This window comes from Vigna angularis, chromosome 11 (assembly GCF_016808095.1).
Source record: "Vigna angularis cultivar LongXiaoDou No.4 chromosome 11, ASM1680809v1, whole genome shotgun sequence".
Lineage (NCBI taxonomy): Eukaryota > Viridiplantae > Streptophyta > Magnoliopsida > Fabales > Fabaceae > Vigna > Vigna angularis.
The window spans coordinates 20091679-20113999 of record NC_068980.1 but is presented as its reverse complement, the minus strand read 5'-3'; the positions used below and the strand labels follow the sequence as shown (position 1 = coordinate 20113999).

Here is a 22321-nt window from a genome sequence, read left to right as displayed (position 1 = left end):
AGCAAGAGGGAAACAACAAAAGGGTATATAATAAGTTCACAACATGGTGACAATTGTCTTATCATGACAACTTCAAAAAACATATACTCTTTGACGACAAAAAATGGTGACAAAACAGGGTTAGTCACAACACTAAAAACCGTTCTAAACGGTCTCTATAGTAAATGCTTCAATAATAATGATGCATGCATGTGTTAAATTCTGCATGCAAAACATTTTTCAAATTCCCACTTGAAACGGTTGAGGAAGTCTATGAAACAGTGTAGTATATTATAGTTCTGTCTCTTTTTAGTTGGGTCACTGAAAAGCCTTGATTTACGCCAAGAGATTGATTCTCCTAAGCATAATATAAAAAGGGAAGCACATAACTCATTTTGCTTCAACCAACAAGTCATACACAAAGGCCATAGCAGAACACTTTTGGTGGTTCAACCAAGAAGATAGCAAAAAGTGATAATGGGAAATTCCTTAGTGTCATTGTTCCTTTTCACCTTCTTGTTGGTGGGCAGTGTCCAATGTAACCCTAACTACGCAGATGCATTGGCCAAATCCTTGTTGTTCTTCCAAGGACAGAGGTCAGGAAGGGTTCCTGCTGATCAACAACTCAAATGGAGATCCAATTCTGGCCTCTTTGATGGTCGTCTTGCCAATGTAACAATCTCTTTTTTTCTGTCATTTTGTTTGTTTTATTTTGTGTTTGCTTGTTCAGCTCAAAGCATCATCACACCATGGATTCTTATACTTTCTTTCTTCATTGTTGTCATCGTAACTAATCTTGTTTATTTATGGGCAATATTCTGATATATTAGAAGCTTTCATTGCTCACTCTAACTAATGGTTATGCATGGATACACACAATTTGTCTTGCTGTTTTTAATTCATATTTGAGTGCTGGGAAGATTAGTGTTCGATGGTAAAATTTTAATGAAGGTTTCAAAATAATGGTATCTCCTTGTTGATTCAGAACTCTGTTACTATGTTTTCGTGCTGCTTTCTTTACTCTTTTCTTTGTACAGGTTCTAAGTTGTTTTTCGCGTGACTTTTCTGCTGTTGTGGCATAATAATACACAGTAAAAGGACTTCTACAAAATAAATATTTACATTAAAATTTTTTCTATTTTGCACCACTTTTCACAGTAAGTTTCTTTAGACAACTTTCTTTAAAAAAGTTGGACCAATCACGTTATAAGTCAACCGCTTTGATGATGCCGAAAATTGAGTATTCTTTCTTTTTCTCTTTTTTAATTGGAAACAATATGCCATGCAATCATTCTCTTTACTCAAGTCTTGGAATGCGTGACTCTTTCAGTTTTACAAGTTTCAAAGTCCTTATCTAACCCTTTGTGTAATAGTGTAATGCAAGTTATAAAAAACAACATGTGCTTAAATTAAATCAGTTTTGGTTAATTGGGTCGGAGATGTACTTTTAAACAGAAAGAAGAATGCTATCAGTTACTGATCTTTTCTAATAATAAAAAAAACTGTATGAGGAATATTGCAATACTTTGTAGTGGTGGTAGCATAGTTATCATAACATATTAATAATTGAACTGATAAATATGATCTTCATATCTGTTCATGATGTTACAGCATATAATTAGATTATAAACATTCAACAAATCCATCTAAAAGTCTTCAGGAAAGTAATCATCAGTTTCATATGATTCAGTTGAACAAGGAAGTGTCTGACCGTATCCAAACTTTGTATGGCAGGTGGATTTAAGTGGAGGTTACTATGATGCAGGAGACAATGTGAAGTTCAACTTTCCAATGGCTTACACGACCACCATGCTGTCATGGGGAACAATTGAATATGGGAAGAGAATGGGAGGACAGATAAAAGAGGCAAGAGCTGCAATTCGTTGGGCCACAGACTACCTTCTCAAGTGTGCCACATCCACACCTGGGAAGCTCTATGTTGGGGTTGGAGACCCAAATGTGGACCACAAATGTTGGGAAAGGCCAGAGGACATGGACACTGTCAGAACTGTGTATTGGGTCTCTCCCAATAAGCCTGGCTCAGATGTGGCTGCAGAAACTGCTGCTGCACTTGCTGCTGCATCCATTGTCTTCAGAAGGGTTGACCCAACATACTCTAAGCAGTTGTTAAGGACAGCCCAGCAGGTCTACCACTTTGCTTTGCAGTACCAAGGTTCATATAGTGATTCACTTGGATCAGCAGTTTGCCCATTTTACTGCTCATATTCTGGTTTCAAGGTAAAACCCTTTTTTTTATAGTTACTTGCTTCTGTGTTCCTTCCTGCTATTTTCCTTTCACTCAAAATTGAGTGGTAGGCGTGCATTATTAAGAGAAAATAAGAGTTTAAGTTCTACATACTGTCAGTCTAAATAAAGCATTTTACCCAGTCAGTCAATCACTAAAAAATCATAGTAGGTGTGATTTTCAAAACAGTTATTCTAAAAGTTATCAAACTTATCATACAAATTTGTGATTGGATGACAATGTAAAAGACATTTATACTAACAGTGCATAAGACTAATTACTTGGCAAATAGTGCGATCTTACTAACCTTTGATTATTTTCAGGATGAACTGTTGTGGGGGGCTGCATGGCTTTTCAGAGCGACAAATGCTGTTTACTACTACAATTTGGTGAAGTCCTTGGGAGCTGATGATCAACCAGATATCTTCAGTTGGGACAACAAATATGCCGGTGCTCATGTTCTTCTCTCCAGGGTACATCATACTCTCCATGTGATGCAATTGAAAAATATCTAGAATCAACTTGTTTGTATGATGTTATCTGATTTATTGTGTATTATTACTGCAGAGAGCATTGCTGAATGGCGATAAGAATTTTGATCAATACAAACAAGAAGCTGAGAATTTTATGTGCAAGATCCTGCCCAACTCTCCTTCCTCTAGTACACAATATACACAAGGTAAAAAGGCAACAACATCACTGAGTTTCACAGAAGTAATGTTACACAATTAGATCAATCTAAGTCATTCATTAGCAACAATAAGAAAATTCACAAAATGAAATTCTCAAGTACTTTTTGTGGGCAGGGGGACTCATGTACAAGCTTCCTGAAAGCAACCTCCAGTATGTGACTTCAATAACATTTTTGCTTACAACCTATTCAAAGTACATGGCAGCTACAAAACACACATTTAACTGTGGAGGTGTTTTGGTCACTCCAAATACCCTAAGAAGCATTGCAAAAAGACAGGTAATGCTCTTCACAAAAATTTGTAAGTTCAATATCCACTTCTCTTTTGCCTATTCCATGGTTGACAAAATTTATTGTAAAACTTCAGGTAGATTACATATTAGGTGAAAACCCATTAAGAATGTCCTACATGGTAGGCTATGGTCCATACTTTCCCAAGAGAATTCACCACAGAGGGTCTTCCTTGCCTTCAATAGCAGCTCATCCACAAACCATAGGCTGTGATGGAGGGTTTGAACCATTTTTCCACTCAATGAACCCTAATCCTAACATATTGATTGGAGCTGTAGTAGGAGGTCCAAACCAAAATGATGGATTCCCAGATGACCGCAGTGATTACAGCCATTCTGAGCCTGCAACTTACATCAATGGTGCTTTTGTTGGACCTTTGGCATACTTTGCTGGTATCCGTTAATGTTTGATTGACCTAAATTGGAAGGTCAAGTAGGACTTTATGTTATCAAGTGTAGATGTTATCCTATCTGCACCCAACAAAGGGAGGTCTACCAACCAAAAAGGTTGGAATGGACTTTGAAGTTAGTGGTGTTCATTTATAGCCCTTTGACACAAAAAATGTAACTTTATCCCATATATTTACAATGCTCTGTTATGCTACATGGTACATCACAGAACCAAAAAAATTGTCATCACATGCAACATGTTGACAGGCTCATCCACCCACCCTATCGCTGAGTCTATCTCTTTCATGGTAACATCTAAACTGCTAAAATCAGCTCCTTTTATGAACAACATGCAAAGTTGGTAACAGGCCAATAGAAAAAGAAATAATAAATTTAAACATCAAGATAGAAATTAACATTTAACAACCGTTAAGGGCAAAAGAAATTTAAATTTTCTGATACAGGTTAGCAAATAATGTATTTAAGAGAACTCAACTCCCTGCTAAATTTGAAGGCAAGCAACACACTTTCTACAAGACTTATACACTATCGTTGATGAAAATTTATGGAAAACTACGAAGTCACGAGTGGGGATTTGGGTCCTCTAAATTCACTGGTGCACTTGACTTTAGATAAAAGTGCAACTTACAATATGTTATCAGAAAATCAATGGTTTAAAATTGTGATAAAATGAGAAAAAAAAAATCTAGATCTAATTAAAGTCAATACTTGGTTTCTAATTAATACATATTATTTCACTTAATCCTGTTAAGTATATTTTCGTCACTTCTACAGTGCATTCCCTCACTTTAGAGTGGTCAAATCCAGCTGAGTGGAGCTCATAATTAGAGACCCCACGACATTGTGATTTTAAATAAATTTTAGTTAATAGATGATAATGTGTTTAAAAGCGTGCATTGCAAGCATTTCTCTACTGATTTCCTAATCAACAAAATTCCCAAAAAAAATGCATCAAGCACGATGTAGATCCACTCTTTCAAAACTAATTAACCGTTATATTAAAACAACTTTACATTATTATCACAATATTTAAGCTAAACTCAGAACAATTTTCCTAAGAAAACTTGCAAACACTCAGTTCATTGGAAATTTGGAATAACCTGATGTTTCTCTTAGTAAAAACACTCGCTTCAGAAATTATTTGGTTCATTCCAATCTCAATCAAACAAATTTTGAAAGCTTGTATGGGTTAGTTTATTAAAAAGAAAGAAAAAATGTTAAAATGTCTACCACAAATGGCTTTAGTGCTTCATCTATTGCTTTTGCCCATCTAAATACACTTTTTTACGGATAAGATGTTCTTTCTTTTGCCCATGTAATACATATTAACTAAAACTAAAGATGATATGTTCCTTGCTCTATAAAATCATTATTAAATAAATTATAATGCGTTAATCTACAAAGTAAGGGCTATATTCTGGATAGTAACAGAGCTAGCTCCTCATCAGACACGTTAACTTCAGCATATGATCCCAAAGATGCAGCAAGTCTTGCAGCTAACTGATGTTTACACTGGAACACACACAATGCACATTTATATTTGAGTATTAGAATAATATTAATCTTTATAGTCAACTGAAGATTATGAAACATGCATATGGCCGTACACAAAGTTGTTCTCCTCTGTTGACGACATCATAGAAGAAAGAATGACAAGCACAAAAATTCTCTGCAAAACAGAGATATTGGTCTTTTCTTCGGGATTCTCCTGTAACCTAAACAAGGGAATAAAGAATGCATGATCCATATCAAATAAATGAATGGTTCTTTAGATTCACAAAAGTCAAAACATTTTTTACTTGAAATGAAATAATTGACAGTATCCATTCTCTATCTTTTACTTTTATCTTTTTTCATATACATGTATCTCAAAAATATCCTCAAAGAATCAAAGAGGACAACAATGTTGTGCCACTTTAGTTGTACAACAACCGCTTTCCTATTAAGTCTCAATATTGTCAAGCAAACACTAAAAGTTTTTACATATATTTAAAATAGGGACATATATATATATATATATATATATATATATATATATATATATATATATATATATATTGTTTTGTCAACTTATAGCTTATACAATCCTTTCAACTCTATTTTTTCACATCTCAAATGCTACAACCACCTTACATCTTTTTACATTTCCATCTTCCCTTATACATTACTCATTAGATTTATCCCTTTTTTTCTTCCCATCTCTTTCTTTCCTACTGGCATGTGGGGTGAGAAAATACTCATTTTTTAAATCATGTATCTGAATTTTAAGTAAAATTTGACCCATTCAAGGCAATAGAAGAGAGGTGGGAAGGTTAAACCTGAAAGATAAACCTTCCACTGGGATGAGCAGATATCTTGTTGACACCTCTTTGGTCAACAATTCTAGTGGCTCCCTCGAAGTTCTTGCCAAACAAGAAATGCAAACTGGTTTCATGTTGCATAAAGACCAAAACACAACTTAAATAGAAACACAATGCGGGGCAATAATGATTTGAAAAGAACATAAAGGAATGGGAAGCAATTGACTAACGTCCAAAGTTGATCATCATTCACTGCAACATGAAAATAAGATGGTCTTGGGTCACAAATCAATACTTCAAAGTAAGGTTTTAAAAAACCATCCAACCCCATAATTTCAGATATACAGCCACAATTGATAAGCACCCAAGTATCTGGGTATCCGCGTTTAAAAACTAGTAATTACGAGAAGAGAACTAAGTACTTAAAAATTCCACAAGCATCTCATACTTGTGAATATAAGACTTAGACATCTCATAATACCCAATTCCCCATCAGAGTGTCACCCTTGAGAGTTGAGGTTCCGATAAGTTTCATTATAAAACATTTTACCAAGTGACACTTCCTTCAATTTCCTTGTTGGTAGAAACCCTCTCTTTATGGATAGCCCTTTCCAAAACAGTGACAACCAAACCTATGATAAACAGTGACAGGATTGTGACTGTAATTGTGGCTGCATTAACAGCATTTCTCCTCAATTTTCTATCACATCAAGGATTGCTACGAAACCACTACCCCAACCACAACCACAATTGCAACCACAAGGGCAAGGTTTATTGAGTTTCACTGCATATTGAGATATCATTATACACAATTTTCGGTAATATCAAGGATTGGTAAACTGCAGCCACAATTAAAAACCTTGAATGAAAGTATATAAAGTAATAAAGTTACTCACCTTTGTGTGTAGACTCAATTTCCTTCCATATTGTCTCTGCTACCAAGCAGCTTGCACTCATTCTGTTACTAACAATTGGTTACGGAGAATATACCAATTTGTGATTTTGAGTAATCAATCAACATACAACAATAAAACAAAATGGTATTAATTTGATTCTTACAAGAATTACTAATGAACAGAAGAAAAAAAGAAACTTTACCTTAGTAATGAAACAAAAACCCAACCAAACTAAACCAAACCCTTTCTCTTCCTTACTCCATCCCCATTCAATCAAATAATGCTACACTTCCATTGCAATCCACACACATATGTACATATAGAGAGAGTAATAAAGAGAAAGAGAGGAAGGAGCGGAGGGCGACGGCGAAAAGGCCGTGTACCTGCTGGCGCCGGAGGAGGACGTCATGTTTCGGTGAGTGAATTGGCCGCGCGCCTCACATAACCACCACGCCGACGACGGAGAGTAGTTGATGAGGTGAGAGAGAAGAAAAGGGTCTGCAGAGTTTAAAAAAGTCAAATATATATAATATGCATATATGTAAGACTTGAACTCAAATATTAAAATAATAATTATGATATTAATAATTTATTCTAAATATGTTAATGATTTTCATTTAAAGTTTTAATTATTATATTTATTAGAATATATTAAGAACCTTGGAAATTTATATACAATTTTTTTATTGTATGTATTATTTTAGAAGAGGAAGAACTCGAGGAGAAAGAGATGCTTTGAGAGTGAGAGAAGAGATGAAGGTTTTACATAAAATATCATTATATTTAGTTTTATCATATGCAAAAAATGTTATTTTAAATCATTTATATTTTTTTATCATTCTTTTTTTAATATTTATAATTAAAATATACTTGGTTTAAATAGTTCCATCATTTTGGCATTCACTTTGTCGCACAAGCGATGTTCACTTTATTCTACATTCACAAATTGAAACTTGAATGGTTAAATAGTCAAGAGTGTGAGGCTTCAATGACAAAAATGTACAATTAAGCCAAAATTATCTTATTTATAAAATAGTAACTACATTTCTTAATTAATGTACTTACAAATAATTTAATCATCTTAATTTTGAAATTGACATATGATAGGTGGGTTAGAATTATCAAGTTAAATTAAATGTCCTGGGACTATAGTTATATTTTACACGTCATCTTTCATTTAAAAAGTTCAAATTCTTAATTACCTCAATTAAAACGTTCGTTATAATTACTAATAAAAACTAAACATAAAGAATACCAAGGAAATGTCGGGAATTTGAAAACAAAAAATAAAAAATTGTGAAGACAAATAAGACAAGATAATACTTTTTAGTAATTCATAACATATTTAAACCATTTAAAAGTTTTGGTAAGACATGTTTAAAGTCTAATATTTTTGTAGAAGCGAATTTTATTCTTATATTAAAAAAATGAGAATGTAATTCAGTTTTTAATATTTTTTATTTAAAAAAATAAAAGACTAAATCTATAATATTTAAAAAGTTTAACGATAAATTTTATTAATATAAAAGTACAAAGAGCTTGTCTACAACTTATCTCATACTAAAAATGATATCACATATATTTGAATCCTGGACTATTCAACACAAGTCCTTGCCACTTAACCAATATTAGGAAGACTTTGATCACATTTGACTGAAAGCATAGATATTAAACTATATTTTAAAAATTATATATTTTCAAATACTTTAGGATAATCAGAAATATGTTGTTTGATCTAAGTTTTATAAGCACATTTCTCAGCATGTGCATGTCAATTGATTGTCCTTTGTCCTAGTGAATGCTCCTGTAACACTTCTTGCACTGTCATTTCCATGCATGGGAATATTACAGAATTGATATGACAAAACTCAACGAAATGAATCTATGGACAGAAATAAGAGAAATGTTATATGATATTCTCTGACAAATTGAACACATACTCAATGGAAGGTTGTTGGTGAAATTGATATGAAGTAATGGTTTAATTTGGATGGAAATCTGCAGCTAAATTACTTCAACACCTTGCGTCCATGCTCTTCTTTCTTGTAAACTATTGATTAATTGAAAGCAAGAATGGCAGTGACACCAAAAACACAGAATCAACTTCAGTGTCACACTAAGTCTGTAATGAAAAAATCTGTTACGTCCCAAAACAAGTGATTTAACATCTGCATGACAACAAAACACAGATAAAGGTACAATGGAGGTAACAGCTCAAAATAAGATATGCATAGCTGCCACACTGATATTCGGCAAAATATTCTGAGACGTTCCATCATTCAATGTGACTAAAAAGAGAGAGAATAAAACTGTGTATGTATGTGTATGTGTGTGCATAAGTCTGCCCCTTTCAATTTGAAATGTGATTAGTTTAACAACAATTCCGAGGTATATAACCCAAACATAAAAGGGTCAAAAAAAGTTGCCCACTTTTACTAGTCCATTCTATAAAAAGTACCACACCATGCGTACCTGGGATTGATTTTAACTTTAATGGAAGTGGTTCAACATTGATATTATTTGCCCCAGTAGAATTAGATCTTCTGGATGTTTAAGTGATCAAGATTCCTTCTGTATATGTTCATTCACTGGTTCTAATTATTGTTCAACAATGATCCTCTGGTATCTGCAAGTTCATACAACCCAAGCACCACCGGAGTACATAAAAAGATAGGTACCAAAGATTCAAAACATTACAAGAAAAGGCAGGAAGCAAAAAAACATATCAGATGATGCTCCACTTGATTCAGGAAGTAATAAAACACCTTTTTCAGCCTTTTGGATAAGATCAAGTGGTATTCAGGGAGAGAGTCAAGTTAGAAGAGTTTAAAACTATGAAAACAATCTGGTCTTACATACGTGCATAGATATATGTAATGCAATCGCAGAAAAAATACTTTTATAAGTCACAAAACAAAGGAAAAGTAAAATCAACGGGGAACTGTGTATAAATTGCTTAAATGACAATGATTTTGTTTTATATGTAATTTCAGCCTCAGGAAATTACATTGTACAAGTCAATACATGACAATCTTAACAAAATAATTTGATATACCAAATATACCTTCGGCAGCCATGACTTGCACAGAGCATTCCAACTCTAGTTCATGCACATCATGGCTTTGGCCAATAGCTATACGGAAATGTTTTGCTTTTATCTGCAAGTTGAACCAACCAATAGTTATAATTTACCTTTTGCAAACCTGTGCTATCCATCATCGTGACCAGTAACTGTTATGGACTTTGGCATGGTCATGTGTGTTACGTGATGGGCACATCAGTTATCCTGTATCATCAGTGTTCACATCAAACTAGGGGCATGTTCAGTTGAGTTTCTTCATTCACACTTCTAGAAGAAGAGAATAAGAAATAAAATGTAAAGTAAATTTCTCCGTAAGTTAAAAACACTCTATACACAAGTTAAATATTTAATTTGGGATAAGTTAAATGAAGTTGTTTCTACAAATTGGCTTACCCTTAAGCTAGTTTTAGCTAATGGAGAAGTTTTTTGTCTTATTTTTTTTTCTGCTAGAGATATTTATGGAGAAATTTATCCAATCAGATCCTAGATAGAAAATTATGGTCCAAAGCTGGTCAACTTCATATACTGACCCTTTTCCAAAGCTGGCAGTCACTGGAAATTTGCATGTATTGAATGCCAACATCTCCAATCTGTGCTTTAAATCAAGAAAACACCCACCACTGCATACAACAAGAATAAGACAACCAATTCATAAAGGTATAATACTACATATCACATAAAACTAACTCAAAATCACCAACATAAGAAAACCAGCCCTGCCACTGTTATGCATACCTACATTTCTGCATTGGCCGATAAATGAAACTTATCTCACGGAATTGCTAAATTGCAAAAGCCAGTAACAAACTTGAATGGCTTCCATTTATAAATTACTATTGCGTATGTACTGTAACTAATTAACTGTAAAAGTGTGCAACTAATCAGAGAGTATTGAAAAAAACCTAGAGATAAAGGAGTTTGGGAATGTTTCAACCATGAAGGAAAATGCAAAAAGGGAATGAAATATCCATTGATAATATCATATAGAGGCAGACAAACCAAAGAAATCCTTTTTTTTCCTTTACCGATTTGAAACTTCTAGTACAGTATAAACATATACTAATCTATCTATTTGTTACATGGTTTGGATTACATTTCTGCTATAAGCTATACTAAATGTTATATGGATGAGATTGGGTTTTGAAACCAAGTCAAGTTCAATTCAACTTCCTACCCCTCATAAAGAGAAACGAAAAAGGAAACTGGGGTTGGAAGGGACCGAGTAACTAAAACAGCTCAAACTCTTCACAATCTTCTATATCCTCTAAATCATTTGCATTCTCCTTATTTGCAGCCATAGACGGAGCACTTGTTCCAAAATCCCGAAACTTGGGGAGCTCTGGTGGTGCCGCACACCGTATTAGAGCCCAATTGAGACCTTCAAAAAACGGGTGCTGCTTTATTTCAGCAGCACCTTTTACAGAACCTAATCGATTTTCAGGATCCTTTATCAACAACCCTTTGATCAAATCTCTGGCATGAAAACTGACTATTGGAGCACCAGGGAACTTTAGGCATTGTGACACAACATTGGCTAATGTGTCCTCATTTGATTGGCCCTTGAATGGAGTCTTACCATATAAAAGCTCAAACAAAAGTATACCAAAAGTCCACCAGTCTACTGCACTCCCATGACCCTCACCCTTGATGATCTCCGGAGCAAGATATTCATAGGTTCCAACAAAGGAGTTAGACCGTGCACTGGTAGGCTCCACTACAAGCTGTGGCAGTGGACCAACATGAGAAGCTATGTCAGACTTCATCTTTCGGGATTTTGCTCCAGCAGATAATAGAATGGGAGTAAAGCACGAAACTTGCCAATCTGGCTGGAGACAGAAAGGGTCTATGCAGCTAGCTTCAGAACAGGTCTTCTTCGTGGCATCTGTGTCAGGTGAAGATGACTTGACTAACATTGGATTGACAGAACATCTGAGTGACAAATCAAAATCTGTCAGCATAATATGACCATCTTCTCGCACTAGGATATTTTCCGGCTTTAGGTCTCGATACACAACTCCCAGCATATGCAAATACTCCAGGGCAAGAAGAACCTCAGCAACATAAAACCTGCAAATGTGATGCCATGACTATATTGAAGAACGGATGAAAAATTTGTCAACTTGCCATGCATTGAAACACAGGAATCTGTTTCTGGTAAAGTGAAAAAGAGACAATACACATTTACACTTAATCTGCGTCTTATTGAGTTGCAGCCTAAACAAAACATTTTTTGGTACATCAATCAAGTTAATTTTAAACACTTCTCTTTGATTCAGTTCTCTTGGGGAATTCTATAGTTGTCAACTAAACCACCCAACCAATTTGTGCGCACATGCATCTGTTCTCTTTAAATTTCATTCATCAAGGATACCTCACTTCCATTCTCCAAAAATTTAAACTAGATTTTCTAGTTCAGTGCATAGCATCAAACATAAAATGCTAGCCGGACTAAGAAATAAATGCTGCAATGAACAAATTACCATAAAGGTCTACTGGACTCGAACATAAAAATTACCTTGGGTTGACAAAATATGAACTTGCTCTACCCAGACACCGATTGAATTTAAAAACAATAATATACAAATCCAGGCACGATTGAATTTCAAAATATATTTTCTAGTCATTAAGGAATGGAAAAGTTTACAACTCCTACCTAGTTGCTTGTTCCGAGAAACTCTTGTATGACTGCCTCTGTCGCAGCACATGCAGATCTCCTCCTGGACAATACTCCATAACCAAGCAAGAGAGCTTATCTGTTGCAATATGGGAGTACAGTGTGGGAAGAAATGGATGATCTAGCATCTGAAGGATCTCTCTCTCAGTTTGGGCCCTGAACATCTTCTTCCGACTAGACAAAAATTCATTGTCCATCACTTTGAGTGCAAAAAGGCAGCTTGTACCAATTAATTCCGCAAGGTAAACAGTTCCAATGTCCCCACTACCAAGCCTCTTTAGCAGCTTAAAGTGCTTCAAATTTAAATTACCATGTTGCTGCTGAACAACTCGGATAGCTTCCCATCTCATGTGTTTTGACATGTGAGGTCTGTGGCCACCACGGCTGGAACCACTTAGACTGCTTTCCTCACTTATGCTTGTGCTACTACTATACTCTCCAATGCTACTTTTTGAACTTTGAGAGAACTCGCCCTTTTCCTTTGATCTTGATTTCTCATCAACTTTGGTCACCAGAAACTTAGTTCTCTTGTTGCAGTTCAAGCTGAAACCAGATTTGCTTGAATCCGTACCAACACTAATTGAGTTAACTTCAATGCTATGATTTGAACAGCTTGGAGACAATTTCTCATTTTCTTTCACTCCGTGCTTCAAATCAGAATTTTCAACCTCCTTGTCCAAATTACTTGTACATGGAGTGGAGCAGCTTGAGGAAGAACTAAAATCCTGCTTTACCTTTTTCTTAAGGAAATTCAAGTTATTGAATATTGGCTTTGACAAACATGTACTACTGCTTGTAGATTTATCCCCTCCATTGCCAGCGCTAGAGCTAGGTGGACAAGATGCAGGAAGTAAATTTGCTTCCTGCCCCTTACCTGGCATTGAAGAAATAAGAGAAGCTCTGCTTAAGGAAGCAGGATCCCTTAGAACCTCTGGCACCACTTCACTAGCAGAGGCAACTGGTGACAAATTTGCAAGTATTGGTGTTCCAATGTCCATGACTGGTTTGTAACCCTCAACCTCTAAAGGCAGAGGAACAATCTGATCTTGGGATGAAAATCCAATCATCATTTCTTTTGGTTTTCTAGCATCAACCATAGGACTAGTACAATGATCAATTGAACTTGATGTAGTTACACTGGGCAATTTATTACAAGGTGCAGTAGATATCTCTGGCACTAGAGAAATTTCTACCAAGTTCCCTTTCCCCTCATCCACCACCGCTGTGTACAACCTTTTGATGGTGCCAGCCTCTGATGCTCTAGATGAACTGCATGGCTTAGACAATCTTTTCAAAGCAGCCATTTCTGAGGCCTGAGAGATGCACAACCCTCTAAGTGCCTGCTTCAAACTTACAGGCTCTGAGATGCCAATTCCTGATGCCTGAGATGAAGTGACTTTTATTGGCCTTTTAAGAGCATTCTTTTGTAAACGTGATGAACTGTGACTTCTTGATGAACTTTTAATATCAATAGCCTGGAAAAGCTGATTAATATCATTCTCAATCGAATACCTTTTTCCTGATTTGTGACCATAACTACTCTCAGGTTTGTCAACCATTTTAATCTCAGATATTATTTCTTCCCTTGATTCCACTATCTCACATGTACTACCAGAGGTATCCATATTTGATAGATGACAAGTTGACAGATAAAAATAGGAGAACTCAGCTTTAGCCCAATTTCAAAGATAAGTCACAGATGATAGCACAGAAGTACAAAACCGCAAAGGGCACCTCCAAATTTCTCTTCAGTCATAACTCTCGGCATCCAAACCTGAAATTTTAACATTGATATTGCAGATAGGTCAAGACAATAATAACGGAACAAATGAAGAGATTTACACTAATGCCATTATTTATCTATGAATTCCATCACAAGTTTGGGAAACAATGTATTTAGCTACAAAGGCAGGGAAAGATAATAGACACATGCATAATTCATTTGAATACCAAATTGTCAGAAAAACAGAAGTGGATTTTCACCCCACATTTCACTCTCCTAAGCCATCCTTGCAATTTGAAAGTCCAATACATTTTTATTACTGAACTTTAAAAGGAGACAATTAATTTCTTCCTCCACTCCCATCTTGGGCCACCACAAGCATTTACATCCATAATGGAGGAGAGCAAGCATGGAGCACCTTTTTGTTCAGATTTTGTGTTTGAATATGTGAATGTGGAAGTGCTATACTTTTCTTGATTTTATAAGAACGGTAAACACATGTTAGAATTGATATCAAGGGAAAAAGGAAAGATCAAGACTCGCAACCCAGTACATGGAATTAGTACCACAATTAGAGCTAGAAAAATCCTTGGATTCAAAGCCAGGTGGACAAGAAGGAAGCTCAATCAAAGAGAGAATTCAAAAACAAAAATAAAAGTAAAATCCATGAAACAAATAAATACATTTACCAATTATACTCCCCGTGGATCAAAATTAAAAGAGGAGCTAAAACACTAAAACAGAAGTTAAAGCATTACAAAAAAAAAATCACAATCAAATTGAAAAACCATCATTCATGGGAAAAAAGAGTCTACTGCAAAATCAAGCAAACATAGTTCAACCAACCAGAAAACCAAAACAAAATCTGGAACAAAAAAAACCATGCCAACATGAATTAACGAAACAAACAACAAAAAAGTGAAAAACATCACCTGAAACAGCTCCAAAATCCCAAAAAAAGCGGTATGAAGGGAATTGTAAGACCCAAAAGCGTAATACATGAAAAGCAACCGAAAGAGAAAGAGCATGCCAATGGTATGGCTAGGGTTTGAAGTTTGAAGTTGAAAGAGAGAGAGAAGGAAGGAAAAGGCAAAAGGGTGAATATGGTGAAAGAGGAAAGAGAAAACAGAAAAGGTTGAAAGGGTAATCACGAGAAGGGTGAGAGGCAGAAAGAGCAGTGTGACAGTGGCAACAATTGCTGTTCCTATTGCTATTAACTACACCTCCTACCACCTACTGCTACTACTCCCTCCCTTTTCTCTGCAATCTAATGCTGCAAAAACAAAAAAACAAAAAAACAAAAAAAAAAACATTTACTATGATTTATGTTATGTTGTGTGTGTGGTGTACACAACAATAACACATGGTGTTGTGTTGCAGAGACACATACATTATACACACGACGGTGAATGAGAGCATACCAAACGCGTAATGTTTATTCTCTGTTTATGTGTATCTGCTATTTTCATTCTCCCAGATTATTGTAAGAAAAAAAACATACGTGTTTTCGTGTTAATTACATTTTTTAGATTAACATAATTATATTTTTTGCCATAATAAATTAGTTCTTAACATCATAGTTAAATAATTCATAAAACTTAACAACAATAAATTATTGATGTATTATTGATACATTTAATGACTAATATGTGTACGATTTTAGAAACAAGTTAAATTTAAGGATAATTAGTTCATTAAATAAGTGTTATTATATTTTATTTTTAGTATAATAAAAAAGTTTTAGTTTTATTACAATTTTATTGAGTGGTCTTATTTGAATTATATAATTCTATAAATAATACAATTAAGTGTGTATTTAGTTTTTAGCAATAGTCAATTTATTAAAAAATAATATTAATTTTTTATTTTATAAAACAAAAAGTAAAAGATAATAAATATCTTTTGATGATTAATTATATATTAATGTTATTTTTTTATAATAATTATTACATGCTCAGAAACGTGTTTGGTTGGTTACTTTAATTAAGAAATTATAATAAGTAAGATTATGATTTTTTATCATCCTAAAAATAAATTATAATATGACGATATTTGTTATAGTGAATATACTATTATAGAAGCTACATGAATTGTAAAATAATTGACTAAGTATTATTTTATAAAATAATTATCAGTTATTTTATACTGTATTCATAATTTTGTAAAAAAGTATTACAGAAGCTATATGATTGCTATCACAATAATCAATCATGCATCATTATCAATTGATAGTGTAGTTTAATGACATAAGTACAACAATATTATACTTCTAAGATTTTTGTATTATTATTTTTTTTTCTATATTTTTTACATGCGCGATTGGTGTAAACAAAAAAAATTATACTTCTAAGATTTTTGTATTAATTTTTTGCTATATTTCTTAGATGCGATAGTGTTAAACTACACTTTTTAGACTAACAATTTTTATTTTTATTTTTACAATTGTGTTATTGGTGTAAAACTAGGCTTAGTAATGATTAATTTCTCTTAAAAATATTGACTAACTTATTTTAACAATATTTCTTTCTAATTACGAGGATAAATCTCAATCCATAAAAAGAAACTCATTAATACTTAATTTAGGATAAGTGACTAATTTGGTTAGTCAAATGTGTTCTTAGTGATAATTTAGTATTAAAAAGATTAACAAATATAATTTAATTCTTCTATAGATAATTGTGTAGAATTTTAAAAAACATATATTTTGAAGAAACTTTGACAGTATATTAGTTAAATTTATTGTAATAATTTGAGTGAAAAATGAATTCTACGGATATTTATGGACATAGTGTAGAAGTTGTAGGGCATAAAGGTTGGGATTGTTGTTTGAATGGGACCCATGAATTAATGTTAGGGCACCACTGTTTAATATTTTTTCCTAAATTTGTGAACTGTAATCATAGCATAAATGCTTCATCTTTTTCCACTAACAAACAAACAAATCATAAAATAATTAGGTCAAATCTTGTCTCTGTTTTTTGGATTGGATTTGGGCTAGTAAGTTAGATGTTTTGCTTATTTAACTAAGAATAAACTATTAAATGTGTTTAGTAGGAAGTGTAACATTTTAATTAATAGTATAAATTATTAAGTGAAATACGTAATTAATAAAGTAAGGATAGATAATTTAGAAACTCGAGAATATTGTTACAATTATTTCAAACATTTTTTTTAAAAAAACTAAGAAAATTTTAAATAAAACATAAAGTGAGTTTTTTAAAAGAGTTCTTTATATCCTACATTACATAACTGCACTATCAGTTCTTTATAGAGGTAGTTCGACTCCGATTTTCTCATCTGTTCATATCATAAAGATGATCATTGAAAAAAAAAATACAAGCAAAAGAAATGATAAACTAATGTACAAATAATTTATCATAGAATCATTAAACAAATAAGATTGATAAACCAAGCTAATAATACAGTCTTAGAACACCAGTTATGTAAAAAAAGACTCCTTTAACTTAATTATCTAAATAAAATTCATTAATGTTAGACCACAAGGAAGTTTTAGCACTTGTGATGGATACTCTCCACCCACAAGATTAATCTCCTGCAGTCATTAGGACTTCAAAAAGTTCTCTTGATCATGACTTCCTACTGCTCTCAACCCCAGCTCATTCTCCTTTGTGTGAGTTTGAATGACTAGTAGAGTATCAAGATAACTTCATATATGAATGAGTTCCTACTTTAATGCACAACTTAAATAATATGATTCATAGGATTTTTCCCTTGAAAAGTTCATTCATCTTCACAAACCATGGCTCAATAGATTTCAGACATTCATAACATCAATAAAAAAATATCTACACAAAGATATACCTCAAATAACCCATTAAGAAGTTTAGAAAATAAATTGAAAGTCACTCAGATACTGTCCAACGCCACTTACTATGCTCAACACTACTCAAACAAAGAGGTCCCTCGAATAGCGTTCAAATTCAACTAAGTGGTGCCCAGCAAGAGGACCCTTAGAACTCCCAGATTTTAATTAATTTTCTAACGTCTAATGATCCTTATTGACGACCAGCTTCACCAAGTTAGTGAGCTCTCTGACTTTGGTGTCACCCAGTGAGAAGAACCCTTACCAACAACAGTCAACTTAGAGGAGCCATTGTCTTAGTGGCGCATAAAGCTATTAGTGGTGCCCATCACCATCTGAGTTCACATAAACACCCATTTTTAAGCTTTGGAATGTGTAATTTAGCACTTTTAAGTAAATTTTCACTTACTAACATCATAATACTTTCAAATTTCAAATCTCTAACTTAGGTAGTCTCATTTTACCCAATTCAAAGACTTCACACAAACATTTTAAATCAAGTCAGAACATAGTTTTCACAATTAGCTACACATATCACAGCATACTGCATTACATTCAATAAAGACAACAAACTAAATGCATAACCGGCCAAGTCATGCCAAGTACTCAAATTTCACATATCAAATCACCAATTTCCAATTCACAAATTGAACAAATTATTGGCAATATACAAGCAATAGAATTAGTTTCCCTCACCTTAGCAAAATAGTGCAAAACCATAAGAAAATCACAACACATTTAACTCTATATGATGTTTTATCTACATATAGAAACATCACAAAAACGATTCAGACATATCATTATGATCACTGATCGAACAGAGACTCATATAGATGATTAAAAAACACATGCAAGCATAATACACTCACATGCGCAAACAAGATAAGTTGGACCTAAAGAATGATAAAAAATCAACTTACTCAATTTAAGAAATTGATGGATTGATCTTGAAAAACTCGTCGTTAAGAGTAAACTTATGGTCTCGGTAAGTGAGAAATCTCTAAAAAAATTATTTCTAAAAAGATAACATTTTTAAAATAACGAAATTTGTTTATGAAATTTATATTTATATCTAAACATTTTATTATTAAAATAATCGAGTTTCATTATTTTAAACATACTACTAATTTTAAAACACAATTTTATAATTTTTTACATAATGCTTTTATAAAAAAGTTATTCATTTAAAAGCTCTATCTAGCTAAATATTTGGTATCATTGTTTTTGTGATTTATAACTTTTAATGTATTTAAATAAATTGTACTTTAGAATATGAAACAATAATTTTTTATTAAATAACAATAATAATAATAATAATAATAATAATTATTATTATTATTATTGGTGTATTAGTATAAATATTAAATAAATATAAAACACATATTTGTATTTGCATGTTTTAGTTTAAATAATATAATTTAAAAACTAAAATTAAATGTATTTATTAGTTTTGTCAATTAGAAAATTACATAATTATGTGATTTAAGTGTTGGGATAGTTTTGTAAATTTTTTGATTAAAGATTAATTTGATCAAGTAGGAAAGTCCTACTCGAACAGAGTGATCGAAGACATTACCACTATAAAAAAAAAAGAGATACAAATAAAAATAAAATAGATAGATATATATTGAATAGTGTAATTCGATTATGTAACAACATGTACATTTATTAGATGAGAGTAAATTTTGTAAGGAAAACAATACTTTGACAATTTATGGTGACAATTTTTTTGAGAATGTCACGTGTCTAATAGTTATTGGTCCACTTGTATTGTTTTTATAATTTAAAAATGCTGACGTGGAGGGGTATTTTGTGAGATGTATGTGTGTGTGATTTATTAATTGGCCAAAGGGATAGGTGAGTTTAGGTTGACGCAGTAGGGTTTTGGTGGACCAAGTGTCTCCTAGGATCTCCTCACAATACTTTTCTGATAACTTTGGACAATTCAGAGGAACAAATTTGCATGGTTTGTTTGAATATAGGGAGCAATTGCATCACTTTCTTTTTCTCCTTTCTTTTTCTTACCTCTTACAAACTTTACTTTCTCAACAAATATTCTTTCTTATATATATAAATCCAAATTTAGAAAAGAAAAAAAAAACATATCCATTTCTCAACCTTACTCTATAATGATTATACTAAAAAAATGAGTTTGTGTAGAATGAAGTTTTAACGCGCATTTCATTTATAGAAAATTGAAACATATCAAAACACGATAATATTTTTATAATTTTAGTGAACTTATATATCTTAATTTAAAATTTTTATTTTGTTTGTATATATTTGGAGATGTTATAATTCACACTTCTTTTTGGTATAGTTTATTGATATCTTATGGTATTGATTTGACTCGTATTTAATGTTGTTTTTTTTATATCAAATGCATTAAATTATGAGAGATTTCACGTGGAATTGAGACTCCAATAGCTGCAAGTTCATGTGTCTCTCTCTAGGGAAGATTAATTAGTTAGCCCAAGAAATAAAGTTCATTAATGGAAAAAGGAGTAATGCATGTGATGTAAAGGTAACAACACACGAATTTAGTAAAACCTTGGTCCTTGTTTGCCACCTGTTGCATTTTTGTGAAGAAAGATTAATGAACTTGAAACCATATAGAGCCAAAGCAAGAAAAAAAAGAACCCCTTTTATATGCTTTTACTTGAATATGTAATAATGATACATTGCTAGTAAATAAGACCAACCAAGCAGAAAGAAAGTTATAGCTAACTGGAATAAAGAAAATTAACCATACCAATAATACAAAAGAACTTCTTTTTTCTTTCTTTATGAAGAAGAAGAAAAGATAAAGATGGAAGAAAGGAAGACTTAACAAAGAAAGTTATGAACATGCTTGTAGTGCTCATCATCTCATATGGAAATGGATGAGGTGGTCTTAATTATACTTTCATGATCTACAATTGATCTTCATTTCAGGCAATGATTAGCTTTTTTAAGATAATATACTTTTTTGATTAATTATTATACAAGGAACAATTTTATTGTATTTTTATTATAGTATCAAATGATAAAACTCATTTATGTTTCTGTGTATGTATGGACAGAGAAAATATTTTATATGCAATACATTTTAAAATATTCATAACATGAAGGACTTTATGAGAAAATTTTAAGTTCAATTCAAACCTAGATTAGTCACACAATCAAGCCAAAAGATCCAAACTTTTAAGATATATCTTGGCTCAAAATTTCATCATATAGCCAAAACCTAACTTCATGATTTTGTCTTAACTCCATAAAATGTGAGGATGAGGGCTAGAACCCTAGTTTGGTTAACCAATAGGAGATACATTCTCATCATAAGTGGTGGCAATTTATAACTTAGTTTACACAAGTTGATACACAATTGAGGTATGAAATTTAACATTACAGAATAATATGTGATGTGCATTATATGCATAAATGGTGGCTACATGATTGAGTGAGGTAAAGCATCTTGTAAACAAGACATGGAAACTATAAGATTTATCTGTGTGTGAATTATGATGGAAATTACTAAGAGCTACCTTCCATGTGACAGATATATGGAATTTGGAAGTCTCAGTTTTCATTACTCATTTGGAGGGGACCAAGTTCATGTCTCACTCTTGTCTTCTCTTTCATTTCAGCACTCCTCACTCCAACAACTACTCCAACAAGACCAGACAAAGTGCCAACCTATTAGCACCTCATTCAAGCACAAAATAAAACCTAATTGAAATTTCTTTTTCAACTGTTTACAACATGCATCATGATGGTGTTTACTTTGCATGGTCAACAATTTAGTCTGCTAATTATAACAAGCAACTGTGTCACAAGGTTTTTTAGCACTTGTTCAAGTGAAGAATGTGAATATATATATATATATATATATATATATATATATATATATATATATATATATATACTGGTGCAGTTTCTATAGATTAACTTGAGCCAAAAAAAACATTACCTACTGTGTATCCAAAAACCCTGTGCACAGTAATAATAAAATTTGACAGAAAAAACTGAAAATTTGTTTTTGTTCCTATTTTTATTTAAAGTTGATGTTGACCAAGGTGTTGTTTTTCTACACAAAGCTCTTCTTCATGCAGGTAAATGAACAGTGCAGTTTTTGTTCAAATTCTTCAAAATCTATCATCACTGATGTGAGACTGATATGATGGTCTCCTTGAAATGAAAAGTTCTTTTTCTTATTATGATGAAATTT

General features: G+C 32.7%; 3 protein-coding genes across 14 annotated transcripts; 1 reads left to right on the top strand and 2 right to left on the bottom strand.

Annotated features, from left to right (window-relative positions):
• The first annotated feature begins 211 nt into the window (after nucleotides 1-211).
• On the top strand, nucleotides 212-3609 carry LOC108334058 (endoglucanase 9). Its single transcript, XM_017569673.2, has 6 exons — nucleotides 212-651; nucleotides 1714-2217; nucleotides 2548-2697; nucleotides 2792-2903; nucleotides 3031-3194; nucleotides 3283-3609. Exons 1-6 carry the CDS (start codon nucleotides 457-459, stop codon nucleotides 3607-3609), a joined length of 1452 nt encoding a protein of 483 aa, XP_017425162.2. The 5' UTR covers nucleotides 212-456.
• Nucleotides 1457-7321, bottom strand: LOC108334059 (uncharacterized). Of its 5 annotated transcripts, none has more exons than XR_008246282.1 (7): nucleotides 7196-7321; nucleotides 6813-6880; nucleotides 6147-6168; nucleotides 5935-6040; nucleotides 5224-5331; nucleotides 2532-5128; nucleotides 1457-2271 (listed from the first exon to the last, which is right to left on the bottom strand). XR_008246282.1 is itself a non-coding variant. In XM_052871285.1 (6 exons), the coding sequence occupies exons 2-6, from the start codon at nucleotides 6871-6873 to the stop codon at nucleotides 5027-5029; spliced, it is 399 nt and encodes a 132-aa protein (XP_052727245.1). In that variant the 5' UTR covers nucleotides 6874-6880; nucleotides 7015-7321; the 3' UTR covers nucleotides 1457-5026. The 5 variants fall into 5 exon arrangements, 3 of the variants coding, with proteins under 3 accessions (XP_052727245.1, XP_017425163.1, XP_017425164.1); XR_008246283.1 differs by having other exon boundaries at nucleotides 1457-2260; XM_052871285.1 differs by having other exon boundaries at nucleotides 1457-5128; nucleotides 7015-7321.
• A 1187-nt stretch (nucleotides 7322-8508) lies between these two features.
• LOC108334135 (serine/threonine-protein kinase D6PKL1) lies at nucleotides 8509-15699 on the bottom strand. 8 transcript variants are annotated; one of them, XR_008246275.1, is made up of 6 exons: nucleotides 15224-15699; nucleotides 12548-14342; nucleotides 11069-11961; nucleotides 10425-10514; nucleotides 9285-10098; nucleotides 8512-8980 (listed from the first exon to the last, which is right to left on the bottom strand). XR_008246275.1 is itself a non-coding variant. In XM_017569794.2 (3 exons), the coding sequence occupies exons 2-3, from the start codon at nucleotides 14191-14193 to the stop codon at nucleotides 11121-11123; spliced, it is 2487 nt and encodes an 828-aa protein (XP_017425283.2). In that variant the 5' UTR covers nucleotides 14194-14342; nucleotides 15224-15699; the 3' UTR covers nucleotides 10879-11120. The 8 variants fall into 8 exon arrangements, 1 of the variants encoding a protein (XP_017425283.2); XR_008246281.1 differs by having other exon boundaries at nucleotides 8512-8934; XR_008246280.1 differs by having other exon boundaries at nucleotides 8514-9438; nucleotides 10005-10161.
• Nucleotides 15700-22321: the final 6622 nt, after the last annotated feature.

Bases quoted from the DNA above. Each gene is read 5' to 3' on its own strand.
- LOC108334135 (XM_017569794.2), bottom strand. From the start codon at position 14,193: ATGGATACCTCTGGTAGTACATGTGAGATAGTGGAATCAAGGGAAGAA. The intron at 11,962-12,547 runs GTAGGAGTTGTA...TCACATTTGCAG, and splicing joins TTCTCGGAACAAGCAACTAG to GTTTTATGTTGCTGAGGTTC.
- LOC108334058 (XM_017569673.2), top strand. From the start codon at position 457: ATGGGAAATTCCTTAGTGTCATTGTTCCTTTTCACCTTCTTGTTGGTG. The intron at 652-1,713 runs GTAACAATCTCT...TTTGTATGGCAG, and splicing joins TTGATGGTCGTCTTGCCAAT to GTGGATTTAAGTGGAGGTTA. The intron at 2,698-2,791 runs GTACATCATACT...TTATTACTGCAG, and splicing joins CTCATGTTCTTCTCTCCAGG to AGAGCATTGCTGAATGGCGA.
- LOC108334059 (XM_017569674.2), bottom strand. From the start codon at position 7,221: ATGACGTCCTCCTCCGGCGCCAGCAG. The intron at 6,169-6,812 runs GTGAGTAACTTT...TTCATGTTGCAG, and splicing joins AATTGAGTCTACACACAAAG to TGAATGATGATCAACTTTGG. The intron at 5,332-5,934 runs GTTTAACCTTCC...TCCCTTGTTTAG, and splicing joins GTGGAAGGTTTATCTTTCAG to GTTACAGGAGAATCCCGAAG.